The following is a 25,216-nucleotide window of genomic DNA, read 5'->3' as shown; positions in this document are numbered from 1 at the left end:
AAATAAGAGAATAACATTGACACACACGGTTAGGTACGCTTTCTTACTAGAGAGCTATTTGTAAAGGCTAATTATATATGGCATATCATGTCCCCATATAATTCTTGGCTCTCTGCAGTATCCTCAATTACTCTCTTCTATAGAACCAAAAATCTACACTCATCAGCCAAATCAAATAACTCTTTTGTAAATGAGAAGAAACATGAGCTTATTTAGCTAAGTGGGTCATAAAAACTCTTCAGTATGTAATTTTGTATATCTCAAGGGCAAGTGTCCTAAATTATCAAATTCTATACAGTGTGTGCTGCTAAGTCGCTGCAGTTGTGTCCGACTCTGTGCGACCCCATAGATGGCAGCCCACCAGACTCCCCCATCCCTGGGATTCTCCAGGCAAGAACACTGGAGTGGGTTGCCATTTCCTTTCTCCAGTGCATGAAAGTGAAAAGTGAAAATGAAGTCGCTCAGTCATGTCTGACTCTTAGCGACCCCATGGACTGCAGCCTACCAGGCTCCTCCATCCATGGGATTTACTAGGCAAGAGTACTGGAGTGGGGTGCCATTGCCTTCTCCGATTCAGTGTGTAGTAGATTTTAAATCTGCATGATTACTTTTCAGAATATATCTTGTTTTACAAGGAGCATTTCTTAATACTCATATAATATTTTACATTTCTTCAGTAATACTGTTTAGAAAGATAGAGTTAATTTGTTCAAATTTTTCTTTGCGACCCCGTGGACTGTAGCCCATCAGGCTCCTCTGTCCATGGGATTCTCCAGGCAAGAATACTGGAGTGGGTTGCCATTTCCTTCTCGAGGGGATCTTCCCAACCCAGGGATTGAACCCGGGTCTCCTGCATTGCAGACAGACGTTTTACCGTCTGAGCCACCAGGGAAGCCCATATAACACTACAACATGGATTTGCTTGTTTTCTCAGGATGAGGTCCAAGTTAAACATTTTGGTGATACATTTTGGTGAGAGCACAACTTGATGTTTTCTTTGAATAGTTCTCATAGTTCCTGCAACTATGTTGTATGTTTCCTAGAAATTATAAAGAAGCTCTTTGAAAAACCTAGCCTTGTTTTTCATTTCTTTGGTAATTCCCCAAGGAATGTAGCATAATCTCAGTATACATTACATGCACAATAAAGGAAAACTTGAAAGTAGAGCTGAGAAGTGTGTCTGCTGCTGTTGCTGCTAAGTCGCTTCAGTCGTGTCCGAGTCTGAATACACTTTAACTGTTACATAGGGAATGCTTTTATATCAAACCAGAAATACTCTGTCTTTACCTCTAAGATTTTTGAGAAGAATGATTAAGCAGATAAAAAGTTTAGCAAAGTCTCCCATGCAAAAATGAATCTAGGAAAGAGCTGGGGATATTAAAGGCAGATATTGAGCAGACTGGACTGCTGAGGTTGGAAGATGAAAGAACGGAAGGCACGATCATCTATTATATCCCTAAACATTTTTACGAGTAAATTGGGCTTTAAATAGAAGACCAGGACAACAGCAGATTTAATAAAACCCTCATTTTTTAAGTCTCACTTGAGTTAGATACTGATTAGAAACTATTTCTCAGAGAAGAAAGAAGAGCAAAATAGGTCATTTATTAATTCTTATTTAAATTTAAATAATAGGGCAGTTCAGAACAGTTCACAAGGACAATAAAAATACGGTATTAAAATCAAGTATTATACAAGATGATTTTCAGGAAATATTTTTGAAATTATTTTCAAGGCATCTAATATTATAATTCAAAAGTTTACATTTAGAGGAAGCTTATACTAGGTTGAAAGTAAAATTAAAAATGCTATCTAATATGTCATGCAAAGGGAAAGGAAATAGCACCTATGACTTGTTTGAAGAACTGTTTCTATTCAGAAGAAAGCATCAGTTAAAAAAAATTAGATATGGTGTATTAGAGAACATTTTGTATATTAAGCCACCCCTACCTAATTAACTACAGATACTGAACTACCAGCTGACATTCTGAAGTATGTCAGCTGGTGATCAAAGCTATTCTTCCACTCTGGCCCCCACAAATACATTTTAAGTGTTGTTCATTATGTAACCCAGTTGCCTTTAAGGTGGTGTCTATGCATCTCTTTTGCTGCATAAACACACACACACACACACACACACACACACACACGACAAGTGATTAAAAGGAAAACAGAAGTTTTATCTCATCTAAATGCAGCTGGAAAAATGTACCAGTACATGATGCCTATAAATGTCTTATGAGGTAAGCTTTGGAAGATTTATATTTCATGGGCTGGGGATGGGGGGAAGGTCTAAGTCATATCATAGCTATAAGACAACTTTCTAACACTGGACACAACTGTGAGAACTATTCAAAGAAAACATCAAGTGTGTTCTCACCAAAATGTATAACCAAAAGGTTTAACTTGGACCTCATCCTGAGAAAACAAGCAAATCCATGTTGTAGAATGTTATATAGAACATATACATCTAGGACAACTGTCCTGAACTATTAGTGTCAATGTCGTAACAACCAAAAAGGGCAGGGGGGAAGGGGAGTGATGGGCTAGAGGAGACTAAGGAGACATGAAAACCAAGTGTAATTCATGACCCATGATTGGATGCTTGAACAAAAATGTCTGGTACTTTGATTCAGAAAAAAATTAAGTGTGTGTGTGCATAGAGAGAGGGAAGGAAAGAAAGAGATAAACAGAAGTGGCAAAATGCTACCAGTGACTCTTGGTGAAGAATGTACAAATATTGGCTACTATTCTTTCAACTTTTCTGTAGTTTAATAAGAGTTTTTCAGAATTAAGAGGTTGGGATAAGAGGAACAGTTAGAACAAGGAGATTAGGAGGTAATCATTTGAGAATATAAGGCACGAAAGGACGTAAGTGGTAAGTATGAGGTAGACTCAGCCGTGTAGGTTATGTTTTTGAGATGGGCTTTACTCTGTTAATGGACAGGAATCAGCAGGAGACAGGTGATCGGTTCCTCTAGTTGGAAAATGAAGTTGACTCTAGTACACAAAAGTGTCTTTATGTTACGGAACATCTTATCTTTAACAAATAGGTTTAAATGGCATCATCTTTTATGATTCTTCTTTATTCTTTTCTGCTCTCATATATTTATTTGAGATAAATAAATCTCTGATCTGATCTGGTCTGATCATATTTAACCCCTTTCTGGAATTATCCAGAATTTGTATTCTCTTACAGGACAGTATAGTATTTTTTTTTTTTAATTTACTGTTAAACCAACTTCTGGCTATTTGCATTAAAGCATATGGTTTTATATTAATAGTTACAAATACTGATTTTTCAGAACAACACTTTAGGTGAATGCTGCTCAATTTAGAATGTGTATACTGAACACCAGTTGAAGTACAGTTTTTTATTCAGAAGGACTGAGATAAAGCCTGATACTTGAATTTCTGAGAAGCTTCCTATTAATGCCAAAACTGATACTTCTGGTCCTTGACCCACAGTTTGAATAGCAAAGATCTAGAACATGATTCACAGTGAGGTGATGGAATCATACAAGATGCGTATTATAATCTTCCCAGGATGGTGAGTTACTTATCTTTAAATTAGCATTCCTACCTCCCCAACAAAATCTAAATTCCTTACCTGGGCCAACAGGTCCTCCTTCTTGATCAGACCCTTGCCCATTGGCCATTGCTTCAACCTTTTATTTGCTGGCCACACTGAACTTTTGATTCATTGAATGCACCAAGCCTTTACCACTTCAGGGCCTCTGTACTTAACATTTCCTCTTAAAATGCGCTTCTCCTGGCCTCACAGTTGGCTCTATATTATCCATTAAGGTTTCAGCTTATTGACATCCTCATAGCAAAACCTTAGTTGGCCATGGTATTTATTAAATACTTCTTCCAGATTACTAGGTACCATTATTCTTTCACTGTGTTTCCTATTACTGATTTATTTATTTCCTGTCTGTCATTTTCTCTACTATAATTTAAGTTTCTTAAGGGCAGGGACCTTGTCTGTCTTGTTCACTTTGTATCCCTGAGCTTAGAACCATACCTAAAACAGTTCAGTTCAGTCACTCAGTCGTGCCCGACTCTTTGCGACCCTTTGGACTGCAGCATGCCAGGCCTCCCTGTCCATCACCAACTACCAGAGTTTACTCAAACTCATGTCCATTGAGTTGGTGATGTAATCCAACCATCTTATCCTCTGTCATTGCCTTCTTCTCCTGCCTTCAATCTTTCCCAGCATCAGGGTCTTTTCCAATGAGTCAACTCTTCGCAAGAGGTGGCCAAAGTATTGGAGTTTCAGCTTCAGCCTCTGTCCTTCCAATGAATATTCAGGACTGATTTCCTCTAGGTTGGACTGGTTGGATCTCCTTGCAGTCCAAGAGACTCTCAAGACTCTTCTCCAACACCATAGTTCAAAAGCATCAATTCTTCGGTGCTCAGCTTTCTTTATAGTCCAACTCACATCCATACATGACTACTGGAAAAACAATAGCTTTGACTAGACGGACTTTTGTTGGCAAAGTAATATCTCTGCTTTTTAATATGCTGTCTAGGTTGGTCATAACTTTTCTTCCAAGGAGTAAGAGTCTTTTAATTTCATGGCTGCAGTCACCATCTGCAGTGATTTTGGAGCCCAAGAAAATAAGTTTGTCACTGTTTCCACTGTTTCCCTATCTGTTTGCCATGAAGTGATGGGACCAGAAGCTATGATCTTAGTTTTCTGAATGTTGCATTTTAACCCAACTTTTTCACTCTGCTCTTTCACTTTCATCAAGAGGCTCTTTAGTTCTTCTTTGCTTTCTGCCATAAGGATGGTGTCATCTGCATATTTGAGGTTATTGATATTTCTCCCAGCAGTCTTGATTCCAGCTTGTGCTTCATCCAGCCCAGTATTTCTCGTGATGTACTCTGCATATAAGTTAAATAAGCAGGGTGACAATATGCAGCCTTGATGTACTCCTTTCCCTAGTTGGAACCAGTCTGTTGTTCCACGTCCAATTCTAACTGTTGCTTCCTGACCTGCGTACAGATTTCTCAAGAGGCAGGTCAGGTGGTCTGGTATTCCCATGTCTTGAAGAATTTTCCACAGTTTATTGTGATCCACACAGTCAAAGGCTTCGGCATAGTCAATAAAACATAAATATATGTTTTTCTGGAACTCTCTTGGTTTTTTGGTGATCCAGCAAATGTTGGCAGTTTCATCTCTTGTTTCCTCTGCCTTTTCTAATACCAGCTTGAACATCTGGAAGTTCACGGTTCACGTACTGTTGAAGCCTGGCTTGGAGAATTTTGAGCGTTGCTTTACTAGCATGTGAGGTGAATGCAGTAGTTTGAGCATTCTTTGGCATTGCCTTTCCTGGAGAAGGAAATGGCAACCCACTCCAGTATTCTTGCCCGGAGAATCCCATGGACCGAGGAGCTTGGTGGGCTACAGTCCACGGGTTGCAAAGAGTCAGACACGACTGAGCGACTTCACTTTCACTTTTACTTTCTTTGGGATTGGAATGAAAACTGACCTTTTCCAGTCCTGTGGCCACTGCTGAGTTTTCCAAATTGGCTGGCATATTGAGTGCAGCACTTTGACAGCATCATCTTTCAGGATTTGAAATACTTCAACTGGAATTCCATCACCTCCACTAGCTTTGTTTGTAGTGATGCTTCCTAAGGCCCACTTGACTTCACATTCCAGGATGTCTGGCTCTAGGTGAGTGATCATACTATCGTGATTGTCTGGGTGGTGAAGATCTTTCTTGTATAGTTCTTCTGTGTATTCTTGCCAGCTCTTCTTAATATCTTCTGCTTCTGTTAGGTCCATACCATTTCTCTCCTTTATTGAGCCCATGTTGGCATGAAACGTTCCCTTGGTATTGCTAATTTTCTTGAAGAGATCTCTAGTCTTTCCCATTCTATTGTAGATAGTCCATATTGTATTGTATGTATTGTAGATACATAGTAGATACTCCGTAATTTTTTGTTGAATGAATGAATGAACAAATGAACCTGCCTAGGTTCTGAAGGTAATTCTTAGCTGAGCTTGATGCCATGGTGGTAAATCCTGGCAGAAGGAGTGCCTCTGATTGATAGTAGTAGGATTGAACAACACAGTTCTGAGCTTTAGTACAGATAGTTTATTATGTTCTTTTGCTGCTGAACCTTTCTTATATGGTATCCAATTATTACTCATTTTTTCTCTTTGCATAGAAAACTTCCTCTCCAATTTAGTCTCATAAAACTACCCACGGCTGTACAGTGAATGTTTATTTTAAGTATATGCATGAGTAGGAGTTTGGTATATATAATTACCCAAGTTAATAGTAATGTTCACTCAATAGATAGTAATTACAAAGTTGGAATTTGACCAGGATGTTCAGGATGACATTCCTACTTATAGATAGTGAAAACAAGTTCTTTTGTGATCACATTTAATCATAATGTTGAGATTACTCTTATTAAGAATATAAATCTAGATATAGTGTTAGTGAGAGGGTGCTTTCTCAGCTTTTCCTATTGCACTGGTTCAGTTCTGGTTCAACTAGCAAATAAATCACAACACCACTCCCTACATTGCTTGTGTTTTCCCTGAAGGCCTCTTCTGATTACCTGCTAGCCTAACTCTGTTTAAGAGTTATAAAATCTGACAAAAGTCACAGTTTAAAATTTGCTTCAGGCTAGCTATGAAACATCTCTTTTTCCTGTGTTGTATGTAACTACTATTTCTGAAACACCTTCTTGATAGCCTTTTGCAATCAAAGTATGGAAATTCTCTTTGAATCAAGTCGCTATGGTGACTTTATTTCTTTTCCCCAAGAGTTTTCAGTGTTTTCAGATTCAGCCTCATTTGACACTATTAGTGTAGCTCCTTTTTGCCCCTCTCTTTATCTTTCATTAGTGCCAAGTATCGTAGTCAGTAAGAATCCATAAAATGAACTGAGTAGAAGCTTGCCCACCTGATCTACATCTCCCCTTACTATCTATCTATCTACATCTCCCCTTACTATCTCCTCCTCTCTATCCCAGAGCTTTATCTCACAGTCTTGGGCCGAATGCACCACTGTAGAGGAAAACCAGAAGAAAAACTGAAAGGCAAGTGGAAGAGAAGAGACGAGAACACAGAAAGTGACAGGGCAGGGCCTGCAGCTAGACTGATGAAAGGGCGTAAGTGAATATGACCGATGAGAGGCAGGGAAATGTGGCTAAATTAATACTTTGAAAGGAAAACTTTTAAAAAGTATGTTCTTCAGACGGCATTAATTAGGTTTTTATGTCCTGGGAGATTACTTTTGAAAAGGAGATTAGGATGGTGTAGAATTTCAGTCATATATAAATGATACTTCCAAATGCTCAGACTTTTCTCCAGATTAGTGTGAACCACCACTTTAACCTTATTGACAGTATTTGTTTACTTAGCACTTTTTGCTTCCCTCTGAAGGGAAGGTAAATCTCAGCTCAGCATCTTTTGATTTATTGCAAATCAGCCACAGCTTTATTAATGAGATTTTAACAGATTGCCTTAGTTAAATGTTGATTGGATGAAAGAAAAAAATACATTCACATATATATTAAGTTTGTAGCTTTCAGTATTCTCTTAGTTGGAGATTAGAGAAAGATTCTGTGTGTTTGGAGACTAGCAATAATAGAGTGTAGGGAATTCCCAGATGGTCTGTGCTCCCAATGAAGGAAGCATGGGTTCGATCCCTGGTTAGGAACTAAGATCCCACATGCTATGCAACGCGGCCAAAAAATAAAAAAATTTAAAAAAAAGACTGTAGAGAATTCAGTGACGTACCTGAATATGCCTCAGAATGTATTCGGTATAATAAGATCAAAGTCCTACATTTAGCCTGGGTCTCTTAGTTTTGACCAGCATTGTTCAACAACCCTTGAGGTTACCCAGGACAATAAAAAGGCAAGACTAAGTCAGTGGCCATTGTCGAAAAATGGTTATTCAATACAAGAGATAGTGCACAGAGTAGATTGGAAGTTGAGATTATAATGAATGTAAGCAGGAAAATAAACAGTTGAGAGAGAGATATCAACAGAGCTTCGAGATCTTGGAGATTTGAATGTCTGGATCTCAGGGATTTCCTGAGCATTGGACAGAACCTGAAATTCTCAGTGTCCTAGTCTGTTGATCAGTGTTTTGATGTCAAAGATATCTGTCTGCTCCTCTTTCAAGTTTTCTGGTCCTCGGACCTCTCCAACCTTGTTTAAATTGGACAATAATAGATTAAAGAAATTAGCCAGTGGTATAGAAGGATGATTGGACCCAGCATCGGAGCTATGTGGTTCTTGGACTTCAGTTTCTGTAACATAAAGAGTACAAAGTATCCTAGGCCCCTTCTACCTCTAAAATGCTGGTTCTGCAAACAGGAAAGTTTGAGATCGGTGACAGCAGTGGATGCCTCATGCCTTGTTCTGTTCTGCCTTCACCAAACTCCCCTGAGTCCAATGGAGGCACAGCCCTTTTATTTATTTTATTACTGTGTTTCTTGGAATGCTTTGGTTCCAGAGTGCTTCAGGCATCACTGTGTGGGCAAATGGAGGAGACTGAGTAGGCGGGGGCATTTCATTCCCACCCACCTTTCTGTTTTATGTGTGTGTGTGTGTGTGTGTGTGTATGTATATTATCTATATATGTGATAACATTTATACCACTGTTTTAGTTCAGCATACTTTTTTTTTTTCCATATCATGAAAGCAATAACTGAGAGAGTATATCCTTGTTAAAGAGCCTCTGTAGACCTCAGGCCTCCTTTGCAGGCAGTACAGAACGAGCTTCATGTTGATAAAACCAAGAGCTAGGTCCTGGGCCACACATGCTAAAGGCTTGCTCCTCAGTGTCATCTGCTGACCTGGCCATGCTGTGGAAACTTTTTAGAAGTGCAGAATCTTGGGCCCCACTCCAGACCTGCGGAGTCAGAATCTGCATTTTAACGAGATGTTAAAATGCAGATGATTCATTTGCACACTGAGTTTGGGAAGCCCAGTAGCAGTCCAGGTCTCATCCAGCTTCCAGGGCTCTTCACCTCACATTACAGAACACACAGCAGATGGAGTGTCTTTAGGAGAATTTAGTTTGATCTTGACCATCCTTTGGAAAGGTGGAGGGAAAAAGGACACTTGAAGTTTATACCTGTCTTTCATCCCAGTGTACTATGATCCTCTAACATTTGGCTTATATAACAGTGTTTTCTTAGGTTTCAATCTGTCATTCCCTTTCATTTCCCTCTTATACCATCACATCCATTTAAATCTCAGCTTCTGAAGAGCTCAGCTGTAAGTATCTTAAGCACCCTTGAACCACCATCTCCCATTCCTAGTCTCCTTGCCTTGTATTTCTTCCTCATTTGGGACTGAAATACTGAAAATGACTTTCACAGAACCAAAAGCTTGTATAATTTACCATTAAGTAGAAATTATAAGGGTTTTTCATATTCAACATGTAAACTTTTTTAAGGATTCAGTTTATGGATTAAGTAGTATTTTATTTTCTATTTCTTTTTCATTTGCCATTTGATATTTTTATTCTATCTGATATCTTGAAGAACAAATAGGAAAGAACCTGAAATCTCAAGTCACATGTTTATTTGGCTCATTCATTTTGGTGGGGACAGTTTGTAAATATCTGCTAAAATATAATTGTGTATTCTCTAATACAACATAATTTTGTTATCTACATTCAATTTTCAGATTTTAATAATGTGTGTGTATGTGTAAAATAATAACATAAGGTTCTTTTCATTTCCCCTCCAAAAACTCCTTTGTTTCTAACTCCATTGTTAGTATTTGAGTTATAAATTGAGTTATAAATCCTCCTTCCAGAATATTCCATCTTGCCTTAGTTCACATCCTCCGACATAAGGCTGCTTCCGCAGGTTCCCTACTCTGTTCCTACCAGTGGGCCTTATCCAGGAGCCATCATTCATGGCTATTAATTTATTGACTAACCTGGTAAGAAGTGCTCCAGAATATCACCATGTAACTATCATAAAGTGTAACTGAAGGACTGATGAATTGTCAGAAGTAGGCGATTGACAGTTCTGTGTCAGGGACTGAGGTTGCAGGTTACAGGCGCTTTCCCTGCAGAGGGTGGTGGGCTGCCACCCCCAGCCATCCCCACACTGTCTCTAGTCTCCAGAAGAGATTCTTAACCACTTGCTGTTGATCCTGCAGAGATTTGATTATCAGAAATGTATATTATTTTTCTTTGAAGAATTATGTATCATAATTCTTATAATTCTGTTTTGTAGCTGGTTTATCAAGTTCTGTATTAACCAGTTCTTGAAACTTTTATATTTATACTTAAATTGTTGTATTAACTAATATTTTGTATACTTTTAATTCTAGTAGATTAAAATAGTAATATTTAGATATTTTTAAAAATTTACCTTTTAGCTTTTTTATCAACAAGTTGATGATATCTGCTCAACCATATGATATCTGCTCTTAGTGGTTTAAAGTCTTCTGATACTCATCTTTTCTTCATTCATTTGGTTTTAGGATTAGTTGATATTTGTTTTATTTGTTAGTCATTATAAATGTGAATTTTTATGAATAACGAGTCTCTAGGAAGAAGCGATTTGCATAGACTATCCCCATATTGAATTGCTACCTGCTTCAGCTTGTGTGTTTGTATACCCTCCCCCCCACCATATAAATGTACTCACTGTACAGTATTGTAAATGGTTGCATTGTGCAATTTTGTTTTCAAGATCCTCTTTCACTCTTTTCTAAGAGTGGTGACAGTAGCTTCTCTATGATGCATTAGTAATTACAGGTCACACTATGCTTTTCTTAGTTGAAGCCTGTATTTCAAACTCCATAATTGTCAAAGTGATGTGATCAGCTTTAAATGCCAAAATGAAAAGCATTTTGCTATCACAAAATTTTATTTTCTTTAAATTGTACTTAAGTAATGAGTATGTTCTCCTTTTTTAGGTGCGCTTTGTAAAGAATATAACTTCCTGGAAAGAGATGAAACCAGGGTTTTATCATGGGCACATTTCTTATTTGGATTTTGCAAAGTAAGTTATACCCAAAATTATACACAAAAGAATGCTTTGTACTTTAGCAACCTAAAAAGGGATAAAGTTATTAAATAATTGTGATTTTGATTTTTAAAAAAGTACTGGCTTGTGTTTGCCACTTTAGATATGGAATTTAAATATACCTTCTAGTGTTTACTGCCCTCTAGTGTTCATAAATTGATTATTGTCATATTAATTTTAGAAATTTAAGGTAGATAAATTTAGGTAATGCCCTTTAAAGTTATTTATCATTATATTTCTGCTTCATGTGCAATCAAATAACACTATTTTAGGAGAGTTCCAGGTTTTAACCTAGAAGCCAGTCGAATTATGACTTACCATATCATTGACTGAGAACAGAGAAAGCAAAGAAGCCATTACTCACTTATTGATAACCTGAAGTGTCTGCTTCTCAGCCAAGACACACTTCCCCTTTGACTACCTTGTTTTAGCTTTACAATTGAGATATAAAAAGACTTTTTTTTAAAGTGATTTTTCTCTTCACTATTCTTGCCTGGAGAATCCCATGGACAGAGGAGCCTGGCAGGTTACAGTCCATGGGGTCACAGTCAGACATGACTGGAGCGACTTAGCACAGCACAGCATAGATAACCATTTACCCCCCCCCCCCACCAGAAGTGATTCTCATTAAAAAAGAAAAAATAAATAAATAAAGTGATTTTTCTTTATAGTGATTTGCCTGAAATTGGACATAATTAACTCTAATTTTCCATGTTTTGGGGGAGGCATAGGATCAAGGTATTCCTGTCATAACTCTTTCAAGAAAAGTTAATAAAGTATAGGCCTTTGTATAGTATCCGAGCACTATGTGCCTCCCCCTAGAGTTTGTGCCACATTAAGTACTAATCAGAAGACTGATTAAAAGGAATATTCTAAATATGTATAGTTTGGTGAATCTATTTAAACATTTTTTTTGTAGCACATAGAGTATTATTGTTGGTAAACCTCAAATGCAAATCTTTCCCCTAATAAAACTAATTCCAAAAACATTAAAAATGTTTTTAAATATTATTTTTTGTTATGTGGACCATTTTTAATGTCTTTATTGAACTTGTTAGAGTATTGCATCTGTTTTATTTTTTTGGCTGCGAGGCACATGGAATCTTACTTTCCAGATCAGGGATTGAACCCACATTGGAAGGCAAAGTCGTAGCTACTGGACTGCCAGGGAAGTCCCCTACTTTTAAATTATTTAATCTTAGATGTGTTTGCTCAGTCATTTCTTTAGCAGTCATGACTTCAGAGTAATATATCCCCTTGTATTTGACAACTTCAAAGAGCATTCTGTGTAAAATCCAAAAGTTAAATTGCTATCCCACTATCATTTCAGCTTTTCAAATTTGAAAAGAAAAACAGTTGAATGAAATATTATGGATTCACGTTGATAATAAATCTTAACTTTTTTGGAACGCAAGTAATTAAAAGGAATCTCCCAAATGTTACTTACATGAAACAGTATATTCTTGTTTCTAGTTCCTCCTACAGCACTCAGGATCTTTCAGTAAAATATTAGCTTTAAAGTTAGATGTACATTTTTCTATAAATTATTCATACAGCAATATTGAAAACATTTTATAGGCAGCTTTAAAATAAACTAATTATTTTTCTTTGCAGAGGGACTGAACCAATTTCATAAACTTCATTCATATGCATATTCCCTCAGGGCTGCATTATCTTTCAACTGAATGTTTGTTACCCTTTCACGTAAATGATTTTTTTTTTCCCCACACATAGCTTGGCTTCATACTTGAGGTTTTCATTATTAAAATAATATTGAGTACTTTTGCTTTTGGCAAAAGTCTTAGAATGAAGCTCTGGTGTATGCTAGGGTTCTTACAGTTGAAAAAATACAAAGTTCTTGGAAAAATTAGTCTCATGTATTAAATACTGATATGAACATTTAAGGATTTGAATATTTTCATAATGTTTCATTTTATTGGAAGCAAAAAGTATTGTGAAAAATTTTGATAGACCTTTATAAGATTTTAAACAAATACCTTAAAAAAATCAACTAGAGAAAATGTATTTTGATGTATATAGTCACAAACTATTTTAGATATAACTAGTATCTTTTAAAATTATTTTTAGTTTGACTGTCATACTCACCACAAGTAAGGAAGAGAAGAAAGAAACATCACCTTACCAATTTTTAAAATACTTTATTCTTTAAAACGTATTCTTGACTGGTGTAGTACCTTGTGGAGTCCATTAAAATACTTGCCTTCAAGAAAAAAAATGGTCAAATTCGATGAAAGAAATATTTAATCACATAGCTCTTCAATTGCCTTAGCAGAAACACTAAAAAGAGTACAAACCCAGGAAACCTAGGCAGTAAGATGGCAAATAAAAATTGAAAAGTGTTTTCTAATTTAGACTGATCACAAGAAGCACACATTTTATTTGTAACCCCATATCTGCTCAAGCTATATTTTGGTTATGTTTATCTGGTTTTATTTAGAACTTTAGAATAAGAACAAAAATATCTTCTTGTTATAGTTGCATTCCTGTCCTGTCTTGTCTTAACCTTATCTCATTCCTTTTTGTCTTAACCCTATTCTTATATTTTTAAGCACATTTCCTAGTTCTTCTTTCCATTTTTCTATTTAGTGTTTAATTACTGTTTTTAATTGGTGGACAAACCATTTAAAAATAATGTAAAATAATTACGAATTTAGAAATTTTCCAGTGGAAAGAAAATTGTATAGGTTAAGACATTTTCAAAATGTCCTAGGTTACATACAGACAGTATAAAGTTGAACAAGTTGGAGTTCTTCTTCTCAGTGAGTTCACTGAAGCCCCCCTTTTTTCCCCTGTAATTATCAGTTCATTTTGGTTCATTATAAACAGTGAAAATATTCAGATTATTCTCTGTTTAAAATTCATACCACTCGTTTATCAGCAGTATCTACTACTACCACTTTGATTTTCTTCATATTTTGCAAAGAAAAATATTTGAACATCTTTCAAAAGCCTTTTTCAGAATATTTTCCTTTATCAAGAATAATGTCCAGCTGAAACTAATGCTGGTTTTGATCAGAGGCTGCTGAGAGTTTTTTTTTTTTTTAATGATCTAGCTACCTAGGGTCATATGTCATCATCCGGGCTCAGAAAGATATTTGGACATTTTTTTAAATACAGCAGTCAGTTTTATTCAGGCCCATGTGAGGTGTGTACTGCCATTGTTGGTCATCCCCAGGAATGAGTATGGGCTGTCATCAGCATCATTTTGGTTTCACTGTATCACCCCAGTTGTCTTTTTCACAACAACTGAGATGAATCAGTAAAGGAGCAGGTATGTCAGGATAAGAAACAAATAATTGAATGCTTCACTAGAGGGTAATAAAATGTTAGTATTTTAGGCCGAGAGTTTATAATATATAGATTCTGTGCGATTGTCCCTTTTGCCTTGTATTTCTCTGCTGAACCAGTTGAAGTTTGTACCACTTTCTACATCTTTTAGCAAAACTGTCACAACACTGTAGAAACATTTAAAAAATTATTTTAATCATTCTAAGTAATATGTGAGAGTTGCCTTTTTATTGCTCTTATATTCTAGCTCTTTCTGTGACATCGATCCTGTAGATGCTAAGAAGGAATCTCTCAGGTCAGCTGTTCCACGCCAAGTCACTTCAGTTGTGTTAAACTCTTTGTGACCCTGTAGTCAGATCTGCGGTTAAATCTCCCTTAGTTCCTTCCTAGCTCAGCAGTCTGAGACACATGACTTTAGATGTTCAGTTTCCCGTTTGTGAAATGAGGATAATTAACTACTTTATGGGTGATTGTGAGTATTAAAATGTAATAAGAAGCAGTTCGTTTGTGACTCACACAGAGCCATGTTAGCCAGTCCCTTAAAACTCTGACTTTGTTCAGTTACTGTGATGTCTTCCTGGTGTTTTCTTCTCCCTTTTTGAGTTTGTGCTGACCCTCCTTATTCCCAACTCCTAATCAGGAATTGCCCAAGCTTCTGTCTTTGCCTCCAATATTGTCATTTGAGAAGTTTACCCATTTTTATTTATCAAAGCATCCAAAGAAGAAACTTGAGAGTCATTTTGAATCACCCTTTTCTTTGCCACATGGGTCTAGTCAGTCACCAGGTCTTTTTGGATGGCTTCTTAGTGTACTGCTTTTGATACTCATCCAGTTGGGTGCATGTGTCAGTGGTTAGTTCCTTTCCGGAGAGTAAGGATGGAGGCAGAACAATTTCTGTCCACCCACCAGTTTCTGGATACTTGGGTTTTTTCCACGTTTTGCTGATTATGAGTAAAGTTGCCAGAACATTTGCATATAGGTTTTGTGTGGACACGGTGTCTTCATTTCTCTTGTGTAAAACCTAGAAGTGAGGTTGCTAGATTGTAAGACACTGCTAAGCAGTTTTCCCAGTGACTTTATTATTTTGCTGTGTATCCTCACTATCATTTGGTAGTGTTAGACCACCCCTCCTATTTTAAAAGAATTGTCCCATTTTAATAGATGAATGTTCATTTCAAGAAATAGTTATTTAAAAAATCTTTTGTTCTTCATATCATTGTCAGTGGGACCAATAAATACCAACAGGTTATTCACTATTGAAACAAGACAATGGGAATTTACTGTAGCAGATTTTGGAGGTTTCTAGGAATGCTTTAGGGATAAGAGAGTCCAGAATAAATGTGTACAGTCCTCCCCTGTTATTTACAGTTTCCACATCTGCGAATTCATCTAACTGCAGATCAACTGTGTATCAGTGTCCCTTGTGTGAGACTGCTACTTAACTTGAAATGTTAAATCTAGTGTGAAGCAGAAATCTCAAAGTGTAATAACTTCATGAAGACTCTTCAGCCCTCCTTCAGCTTCATCATCTTCTAGTTGTCAAGGTTCCTTTCAAATGTTCTGAGTGTGCACTTTTTCTTTTAACTATTCTTGACGTTCACTCATCTGTCCAGGCTATATAGAGTGTGGGTGTAAAGAAATGTTCCTGGTTTGTCTTCCTTATTGTTATACCATGTATGCTAATACAGTAAGAATAAGGTTTCTTACCAACTTGCTGCTCAGATTATATTTTTTCCCTTTTGATCATCATTTAACATGACAGATTCTTACGAAATATGTTCTTCTCTTCCTAGAAAGATTGCGTTCTAATGCGTCAATAATAGTTAAGTTTCCTGGAGTGAAGATGAGTTTTCCATTGTTCCGTCTGAGCTCTCCTGAGGAATTGCTCAGATGACTGGCCAGGGCTAAAGCTGAGTCTACAACTACAGAATGTGTTTTTCCACTGGTATAAAACTACCTGGTTGGCCAGACACGTAAACGTACAAACTTGTTTCCTAACTGGTTGAGCTGAATGGCCCAGTGCTGTTTTATCATGCCTGTTTTCAGTTATAATTCTTTGCTTCCATGTCTACATGCCCATACTTTGACTTATTAAAATAACTCTTATCCATTTTCAGAATAAGTTCACATAGATTATCTCATTAGAAATTTTGTTTCACACAGATAAATGCCACCTAAAGCCATGCCCCAGAAAGTCATTTCCCAGACAGCAAGAAGAATTTTGTCAAATGCCATATCCCTCTTTCACTTCTACTTGGTAAGAATCACCATCTGTTCCACATTTCAGGGACTAGGAGAAAAGAGGAGGCATTGGTAGAAGATATTCTGGGAGGAGGTAATTCCCAAGGGGATAGCTAGCTCAGGTGGATCAGTGGCTAATAATAGAGATGATAAAGGAGGTGTCCAGGGAATCTCACAGTCTAAGAATGGAGTCATTGCCCCACCGTCCTGCCCTTTCCTGTTACAAGACTCTTGGCTCTCTCAATTAAGGTAGCAGCTGTGTCACACTGTTCCACAGAAAGGCCTTTGTAAGCAGCCAATTCACAACAGTTCATTCGCCTAATTCTAATATCCAACACCTGTCTGACATCATGCTAAACATTAATGATAAAGCTATGAACCAGAGAGAAAGTCTTCTTCCCTTATGGAGCTTCTGCTCTGATACCTAATTTGACAGTGCCATAATATTTGCAACAATACTGTTTCCTTTTCTAAAAATTGTGAGAAAAATTTTACTGTATCGTTGTTGATTTTATAGGTTTATGAGTTGTTCATTGAAAAAATATATGCCAAGCTCTGATCAACCAACTCACAAATCAATAGAATAATGTTTTACCAAAAAGTTCTCTGTTCAGTCCAGTTCAGTCACTCAGTTATGCCCAGCCCTTTGCAACCTCATGGGCTGCAGCACGCCAGGCTCCCTGTCCATCGCCAACTCCCAGAGCTTGTCCATCAAGTCGGTGATGCCATCCAACTATCTCATCCTCTGTCATCCCCTTTTCCTCCCGCCTTCAATCTTTCCCAGCATCAGGGTCTTTTCAAATGAGTCAGTTCTTCACATCCAGTGGCCAAAGTATTGGAGTTTCAGTTTCAGCATCAGTCCTTCCAATGAATATTTGAGACTGATTTCCTTTAGGATTGACTGGTTTGATCTCCTTGCAGTCCAAGGGACTCTCAAGAGTCTACTCCAACACCACAGTTCAAAAAGCACCAATTCTTCTGGAAAAACTGTAACTTTGACTAGATGGACCTTTGTTGGCAAAGTAATGTCTGCTTTTAATATACTGTCTAGGTTGGTCATAGCTTTTCTTCCAAGGAGCAAGTGTCTTTTAATTTTCATGGCTGCAGTCACCATCTGCAGTGATTTTGGAGCCCAAGAAAATAAAGTCTATCACTGTTTCCATTGTTTACCCATCTGTTTGCATGAAATGATGGGACCAGATGTCATGATCTTAGTTTTTTGAATGTTGAGTTTTAAGCCAAGTTTTTCACCCTCCTCTTTCGCTTTCATCAAGAGGCTCTAAAGTTCTCTGTAGTTTTTGGTATTTCCTTATGTACAGAGGATTTTAATGACTTAGACAAATGGCTTAATAGTGAGAAAAAGGACTGGAATTCAACAGAGTTGACCCCTTTTTACACACAAAGCATTTCTTACAGAATCCAACCTGTTTGTAAATTAGAAATGTCCTGTTCAGTTACTTTTCAATAATTCAGAGGCTGAGAGAAGCAAGTTCTATCTCGGCATCTTACTTTTTTTCTCTTCTCTGGTCTCTTCACTACTTATTTGCTAAGAATTAGTATAAAATATTTATATAATGTTTGTGTGTGTGTGTAAGACATTGTAACAGGCAAAAGTAAGCAGGAAATGTGAAACTGGTTAGGTTAAGCTATATGCTTTTTCGGTGCCTTTAAAAAAGGATTTTAGTAAGAAGGGAAATGTAAGTTACAAGTCCATGGAGTCCCAAAGAGCTGGCCATGACTGAGTGACTGGGCATGCACACACACATTGTTGATTACAGTTACCATGCTGTACATTAGATGCCATATCATGACACTTCTCTGCTGACTCAGGCTCCCTCCTGATGCTTATAGTGCCCTACAAGGCCCACGTGGTCTACACTTCCCCCACCCTCACCCCCATTTCTCTCCACTCTCTTGCTCTGTCATTACCCTCTTCCTGACGCTGCCTCAGCCATTTTGACCTCCTTGTTGATTCTCAAAAATGCCCAGCACTTAGCTGCTTTAGGGCCTTCCTGCTTGGAAGTCTTATCTTCCTGAAGCACATTCTCCCAGATATCGATGGGGCTCTCTTCTCATCACATAATAGGAGTGCTGTGGTGGTTTAGTCTTGTCTGACTCTTGCAACCCCATGGACTGCAGCCTGCCATGCTCCTCTTTCCATAGGATTCTCCAGGCAAGAATACTGGAGTGGGTTGCCATTTCCTTCTCCAAAGGATCTTCCTGCCCCAGGGATTGAACAAGGATTGAACCTGGGTCTCCTGCATTGCAGGCAGATTCTTACTGACTTAGCTATGAGGGAAGCCAAATATATAAAAATATGTAATAATAGTGCTGCCTCCCTGGAAAACCCTAGTTTGAATTGTACTGTCCCCCTTCTCCCTGTTCTCTTTCACTGCATCATTTCTCTCCTTAGTATTTTTACCATTAAGATATTTACTTATTTATTAGTTTACATTCTGTCTCTCCCAAGTAGAATGTTAACTTTGGCAAGATGAGGAATTTTGTCTTTTTTTTTCCCCATTATTGTTTTCTTAATATTAAAATAGTTCCTGGCATGTATTAGATACACAAAAAAGTATTTTTGAATGTATTAATTAATAAAAAGAATAGGGAAATGCAAATAGCATTCTAGTTAAGGAAGACAGTGAGCAAAGGCGTGTATTGAGAACTAGAAACATGATATATTGGTGGGAGGGGGTTGGGGGCAGGAGGAGAAGGGGACGACAGAGGATGAGATGGCTGGATGGCATCACTGACGTGACGGACAACTCCGGGAGTTGGTGATGGACAGGGAGGCCTGGCGTGCTGCGACTCATGGGGTCGCAAAAAGTCGGACATGACTGAGCGACTGAACTGAATTGAACTGAGAAGAGGTGGACCTAATTATAACCGATAGATGATTTCTTATTTGTGGAGAGTTGAAAATAAAGTTGGATCAATAAGGTGGGTCCCAAGACATAAGGCAAGCAGATATTAACAACCAAGCAAAGGAGTTTGGGTTTGATGTCAACATAAACAGTGGTATCTCAGGTTCCTAAGGAGAATGATCTAATCAGTGGTGTTTTAGGAAATATCAGTTGAGAATTGGCATGAAGGTAAATTGAAAGGGAGAGAGATTGGATGCAAGAAAACTATTATTAATTACAAAACCACCAATTATCGCAGTACTCTAAGCAAGAGGCCTGCGAAGAGGGCAGTTGTGACAGGAAAGGAAGTGATGAAGACAGATCAAATCTGTGGAAAACCTACAAAAGAAAAAATCAGAAGAACTTGGTAATTGTGTTAAAAAATGAAGAATAAAGGAAAGTGGAGAGTTGGGGTAACACTGAAGTTCAAAGTTGAGATAAGTGAGGATATGAGAACAGGAACCAGCAAGACAATTCTAGGGTCTATAAGGAATGCTAAAGTAAACATCTTCTGTGTTCCGTCAACTCTCTTCATCCCCTAAGGAATGAATAATGCTGAAGACTTAATGTCTTTCACTTCTATCTAGTTTTTAAAATTAGCACCACAGAGGGAAAGCTCAAATGGTCACACTTGTATGGATTTCTGCTGTGTCCATAAATAATAGTTAACTAGTTTGGTGGGCCAGAAATGAGAACTGATTGCTATATAAAATTGAAATGTTTTATGTAAGTCTTGCTAGTAAAATTTAAGATTATTTGTCATTCAGTTTTCTCCTCTCTCCTGTATCTTCATTTGTAATTTTAAAATTCTTACTACTTTATTGTAATATAGTCATGAAATATTTCTGAATCTCCACATACTCTATTTAAATTAATTCATATTTTTTCCATACAGAATTAATGCCTCAAACTTATAATTTCAGGACATCCCAGACAGAATGAAAGTGTTGATTTCACCATTTAAATTTTATTCTGTTTCAGATTTGGAGTGAAGAAAAAGCCTATTTACATTAATGTCATAAGGGATCCTATTGAGAGGCTAGTTTCTTACTATTACTTTCTGAGATTTGGAGATGATTATAGACCAGGATTAAGAAGACGAAAACAAGGAGACAAAAAGGTAGTATTTTAGCTTCAGAATTTTTATAAAGATAATTGTTTATGAATTACATGCAATGAACAGTGAATGCTTTTGAAATTTATTAGTAATTATAAATATATTACTTGCTTATTGTGGAACATTTCAAAAGAACCAAAAAAAGTATGAAGAAGCAAAAATAAAACTATTTTGTAGTTGATATTTTGGAGTGTATATTTTGTCCTTTTAGAAAGTATTTTACTTTTGTTTCAGGACTGAATATTTGTTTTATTATAGTCCTATTAACATTTTTCTGTGAGCTTACTATAGCTGTTCATGAATATGACATATTTGATATATACTTTGATTCTCTAAATCTTGATGATGGGAGTTGACACTGATTTGTGTTCATCTGTTTGGGGACCCTGTTTTGTTAGAACAGCTATTTTTTTCAGGCAAGATGAAAACTATAGCTCAACAGAGTTCTTACTTAGCAGGTTCAGATTTCAGTTGTCTTCTGTTGAAGTGAATCCTCCAGAGCAGCCCCAGACTTGCTTTCCTAAGAAACCAAACTCTGTCACTTTTTTGGTGGAACACCTTTGTTGGGCCCAGCCTGCTCACAGGGTTGCCCAGCACATGGGAGATGCGGTCTGACAGAGCCTGCAACCACCCTCTCTTGCCTCATTTTCTCCCCTGAAGCGCCCAGTGCCTCAGCGTGAAATGTCGCATTCCTCCAAATGTATTAATCCTTTTTGCACACGTTTTGTTCCCTGTGTTTAGAATGTCTCTCCTTCACTCTGGAAAACTCTTTGTCCACCTTTAAGATCCAGCTCAAGTGTAACCTCTTTCATAAAGTCTTTTCTGACAGATAGCCATGTCCTTTTCAAAGCTCCCAGAGCACTCCATCGGAGAAGGCAGTGGCACCCCACTCCAGTACTCTTGCCTGGAAAATCCCATGGATGGAGGAGCCTGGCAGGCTGCAGTCCATGGGGTCGCTAAGAGTCAGACATGGCTGAGCAACTTCCCTTTCACTTTTCACTTTCATGCATTGGAGAAGGAAATGGCAACCCACTCCAGTGTTCTTGCCTGGAGGATCCCAGGGACGGGGGAGCCTGGTGGGCTGCCGTCTATGGGGTCGCAGAGAGTCAGACACGACTGAAGCGACTTAGCAGCAGCAGCAGAGCACTCCATTCATGTCACTATTTTTTAAATGTTTATTTTGTGGTACTTGAATTTTTTGTTTACATATATGTCTTCTCCAGAATGCTGTGAACTTCCAGAAGCAGGGACTATACTTCATTCACTTTTGTCAACACCACATCTACTATGGCGCTTAGGTCGTCTGTAAACACTTAGCAAGTGGCTCAGTGAGGGAATTCTGCACCTTTTAAACCTAGTGTTGCATAGCAGTGATGCTGGATACTTGATGTATTATAGTAATTAACATCCAACAATTAATGTTTTCCTAAGTTAGCAGTGCCCTCTGTTGCATGAGAAGGCAGTGGAATTTTTTTGTTTTATATTTACCTTTTCGTTTTTTAGAATTTGCTATTTCTTTCCTTGGTCTCAAAGCTTTAGGCAGAAGGTACTGATCCAAACAGTATCCTTTTTTTTTCCAATGGACACTGAAAAAAAAAATCTTACTATTATTTAATCTTCTAGAAAAAATATATACTTATGTTACTAGGGAAAGTCTGCAAAATTTTGTAAAATCTAGTAATATAACTCTTTTGTGACCTAGTACTTCAAAATTTATCAGTAGTTATTTCTAAATTCACTTCAATGCCAACTGCTTCATTTCTTTTTTAATTTTAGCACTATCATTTACACTAGCTCTTACTCAGTAATTGTCAGTATCCATCTCACTCCTTCAACTAAAGGAATGTTAATGTTGGTAAGGAAAAGATTCACGGTCACATAGGTTCCTACATCCACCCTTTGTCATGTCAGCTCTGGATACCATGGTTTTGTGGTTGCTATCCTATTTCATTTGGGGAATTAGGTAATAATACTACTTAATATAGCCAACAATAATAGCTCACATCTATTGAGTGCTTATTGTGTATCAAGCTCTTTTTTCAGCCACATACCATGTATCATTTCAGGTGGTCCATACAATAATTTTATGGGATAGTTGCTGTTATTTCTCCATACATGTTAAATATTAGAGCAGTAGGCCTACAGATGAAGATAGGCTTTTATCTAAGCAGAAATCAAGGGGGAGCTCACTCTCAGCTTCCAATTTTCTGTAGAAAATGTGAAGCAAGATATTTGTAGAAAAGGGTTTGAATGTAAATGCCATCACTACCAAGCATCAAATTTTGTTTAATTATTGACCTTCAATTATAGGAATTAAATATTTAATAATCTAAATAATCTAGTTGTTTAAGTGAAAAAGGTGATTATAACTTTGTTTCTCTAGTATGCTGAACTGAGTTTTGTGGGAGAGGAAGCGATCTGGACTAGAGTGTTTTTATTTCATTTGTTTGTTTTTATTTTGTATTTTTTAAGACCTTGAAGTTTTATCAGAGTAAAACATTTATTTATAGAAAACTTCACTTCTGAAATGTGGCCCAAATGTTTAGGAGAAGGCTAATAGAAGTTAGCAAACCAATGGGAAAATTCTGGTGGCCAGCGTCTGAGTGACTGTCAGCTTCTGTGATGTGATGTGAGTAGAGAGACCCAAGGGCTAGCGTTGCTGTTGGAGTCGGTGACTCGGTTCATCTTGATTAGGACCTCGGTGGATTCACTCAAGTTTTACATAGTGAAGATGGTTTTTAGTTGTGTTAACTTGATTTCTCTCACTTGGTTTACTTTTTTCATCACATATTTATAAAGAAATAGCAGAGGGACTTCCCTTGCAATCCAGTGGTTAAGACTCTGCTTCCAATGCAGGGAATGTGGATTCAACACCTGGTTAGGGAACTAAGATCCCACACACGTTGTGGCTTAAAAAATAAATAAATGATAAAAGAAATAGGACTTCTGTTGTACACTAAGATCTGGCACACTCATGTATGTTCACCAATTTCTGATTGTTTATAGTTACTTTTTTTATATATCTTCCTTGTTATTGGCCTTCTTTGTGTTGTTTCTTTTAAGTTAGTAGGAATGAAACACCTCTGCCAAATGATAAGAAGAAACTATAAAGGAGGCAAAACCCAAACTATTTTTCCACTTTTATATTGTCTAATAAAATGTGTGCTAGGTGAATTAGGGTAAATGCTAAGCTTTTAAAACAAAGAAATTCAGATGTTTAGATAGACTTTTTTCTGTCATACATAAAGCCTAAAGGTGAGGGGCCCAGGATCTTAGAGCAGCTTAGCTCTTCACTGTTGTTCAAGGAGTGAGGTTCCTGCCATATTGTTACTCTGCTGCCCTTCAGGGGCTTGCCCTTATGTGCTTGGTTAAATTGGGGTCACCACAGCATCTGCCTTCTAGCTCATGGGAAGGAGGAAAGTAGAGGCCCACCAGTTTCCTTTTAACTAAATGACCCAGAACTTGCTCACATTACTTCTGCCCCCAGCTGACTGGCAAAACTTAGTCATATGGCCACACCTAACTGCAGGAGAAGCTAAACATTGTGACTGAAAGAAGGGAGGAGTGGATTCTGGTGGTAAATCTGTCTCCCAGAGTTGGCTAGCAGATTTTAAAATGAAGTGAAGTAAAGTCGCTCAGTTGTGTCCAACTCTTTGCAACCCCATGGACTGTACCCTACCAGGCTCCTCCGTCCATGAGATTTTCCAGGCAAGAATACTGGAGTGGGTTGCCATTTCCTTCTCCAGGAGATCTTCCTGATCCAGGGATTGAACCCCGGTCTCCTGCATTGTAGGCAGATGCTTTACTGGCTGAGCCACGAGGGAAACTTTTTAGCAGATTTTAAGCTACTGGCCAAAAGTAAACTTGAAGATTATCAGCACATTTGCTTTGTCTGAAAAACAAATACTTTCAGCAGTTTAGAACACAGGAAGTAGGAGTTGACTAACTTGAGAACTTGGATTAAAATAGCAATCCCACATGCTTACTCGTTAATCAGTTTTGATTCCAATAGTGGATATTTAAATTCCCAAATTTGTCTATATAGTGACTCTCTGGAAACTTTTAATACTGCAACCTCTTTTAATACCCTAATTTATTACATCTAAACAAAATCTTTCTAATGTCTTTGAATTTTACACACACAAAATGGTGGTACAGTTTGTGAGTTCACCCACAATCACCTTAGTAATTCATTTCTTTTTTTATCTGAGATTATTCAGACAGAGGTATAATGAAGCAGAGCACCTCTTCTGAGTTTCAGAGGCACCATACTGTGATTTGGGATTCATTTAAAATTGAATAGGCATGGAATCAGAAACCTTCTGATATATCACCACTTGGTTTATTGGAACCTGGAACACAGTAGAGATAGATACATAGTTTTGTTTTATGAGCTACAAGTTGGCATAAAGGATAATAAAACCACTTTTTAGAAAGTGACTTAGACCAGCAAATTTAAATAGACCATCTGGTAAATGTCAGAAATAATATAATAGCCATGGAAATGGGGTTGATTGAGTCTTAAGTATAAACTGAGATATTTTCATTTTAAAAAATAGAGTGATGGTGTGTGTGTGTGTGTGTGTGTGTGTGTGTGTGTGTGTGTGTGTGTG

The 25,216-nt window shown here is 37.4% G+C and overlaps 1 protein-coding gene across 2 annotated transcripts in view; it reads left to right on the top strand.

The window, feature by feature from the left end:
* The window catches only part of HS2ST1 (heparan sulfate 2-O-sulfotransferase 1), a 184,948-nt gene that overhangs the window by 151,811 nt on the left and 7,921 nt on the right, over positions 1 to 25,216 (top strand). For both annotated transcript variants that reach the window (XM_040232389.1, XM_040232387.1), the window contains exons 3-4: positions 10,921 to 11,006; positions 20,468 to 20,606. In XM_040232389.1, coding sequence (XP_040088323.1) covers positions 10,921 to 11,006; positions 20,468 to 20,606 — 225 coding nt within the window. The remainder of the gene's footprint in view (positions 1 to 10,920; positions 11,007 to 20,467; positions 20,607 to 25,216) is intronic.

This window comes from Oryx dammah, unplaced genomic scaffold, assembly GCF_014754425.2.
Source record: "Oryx dammah isolate SB20612 unplaced genomic scaffold, SCBI_Odam_1.1 HiC_scaffold_28, whole genome shotgun sequence".
In the NCBI taxonomy this organism is placed as follows: Eukaryota; Metazoa; Chordata; class Mammalia; order Artiodactyla; family Bovidae; genus Oryx; species Oryx dammah.
The sequence above is the reverse complement of the archived record's forward strand: the minus strand, read 5'-3'. Positions and strand labels throughout refer to the sequence as shown.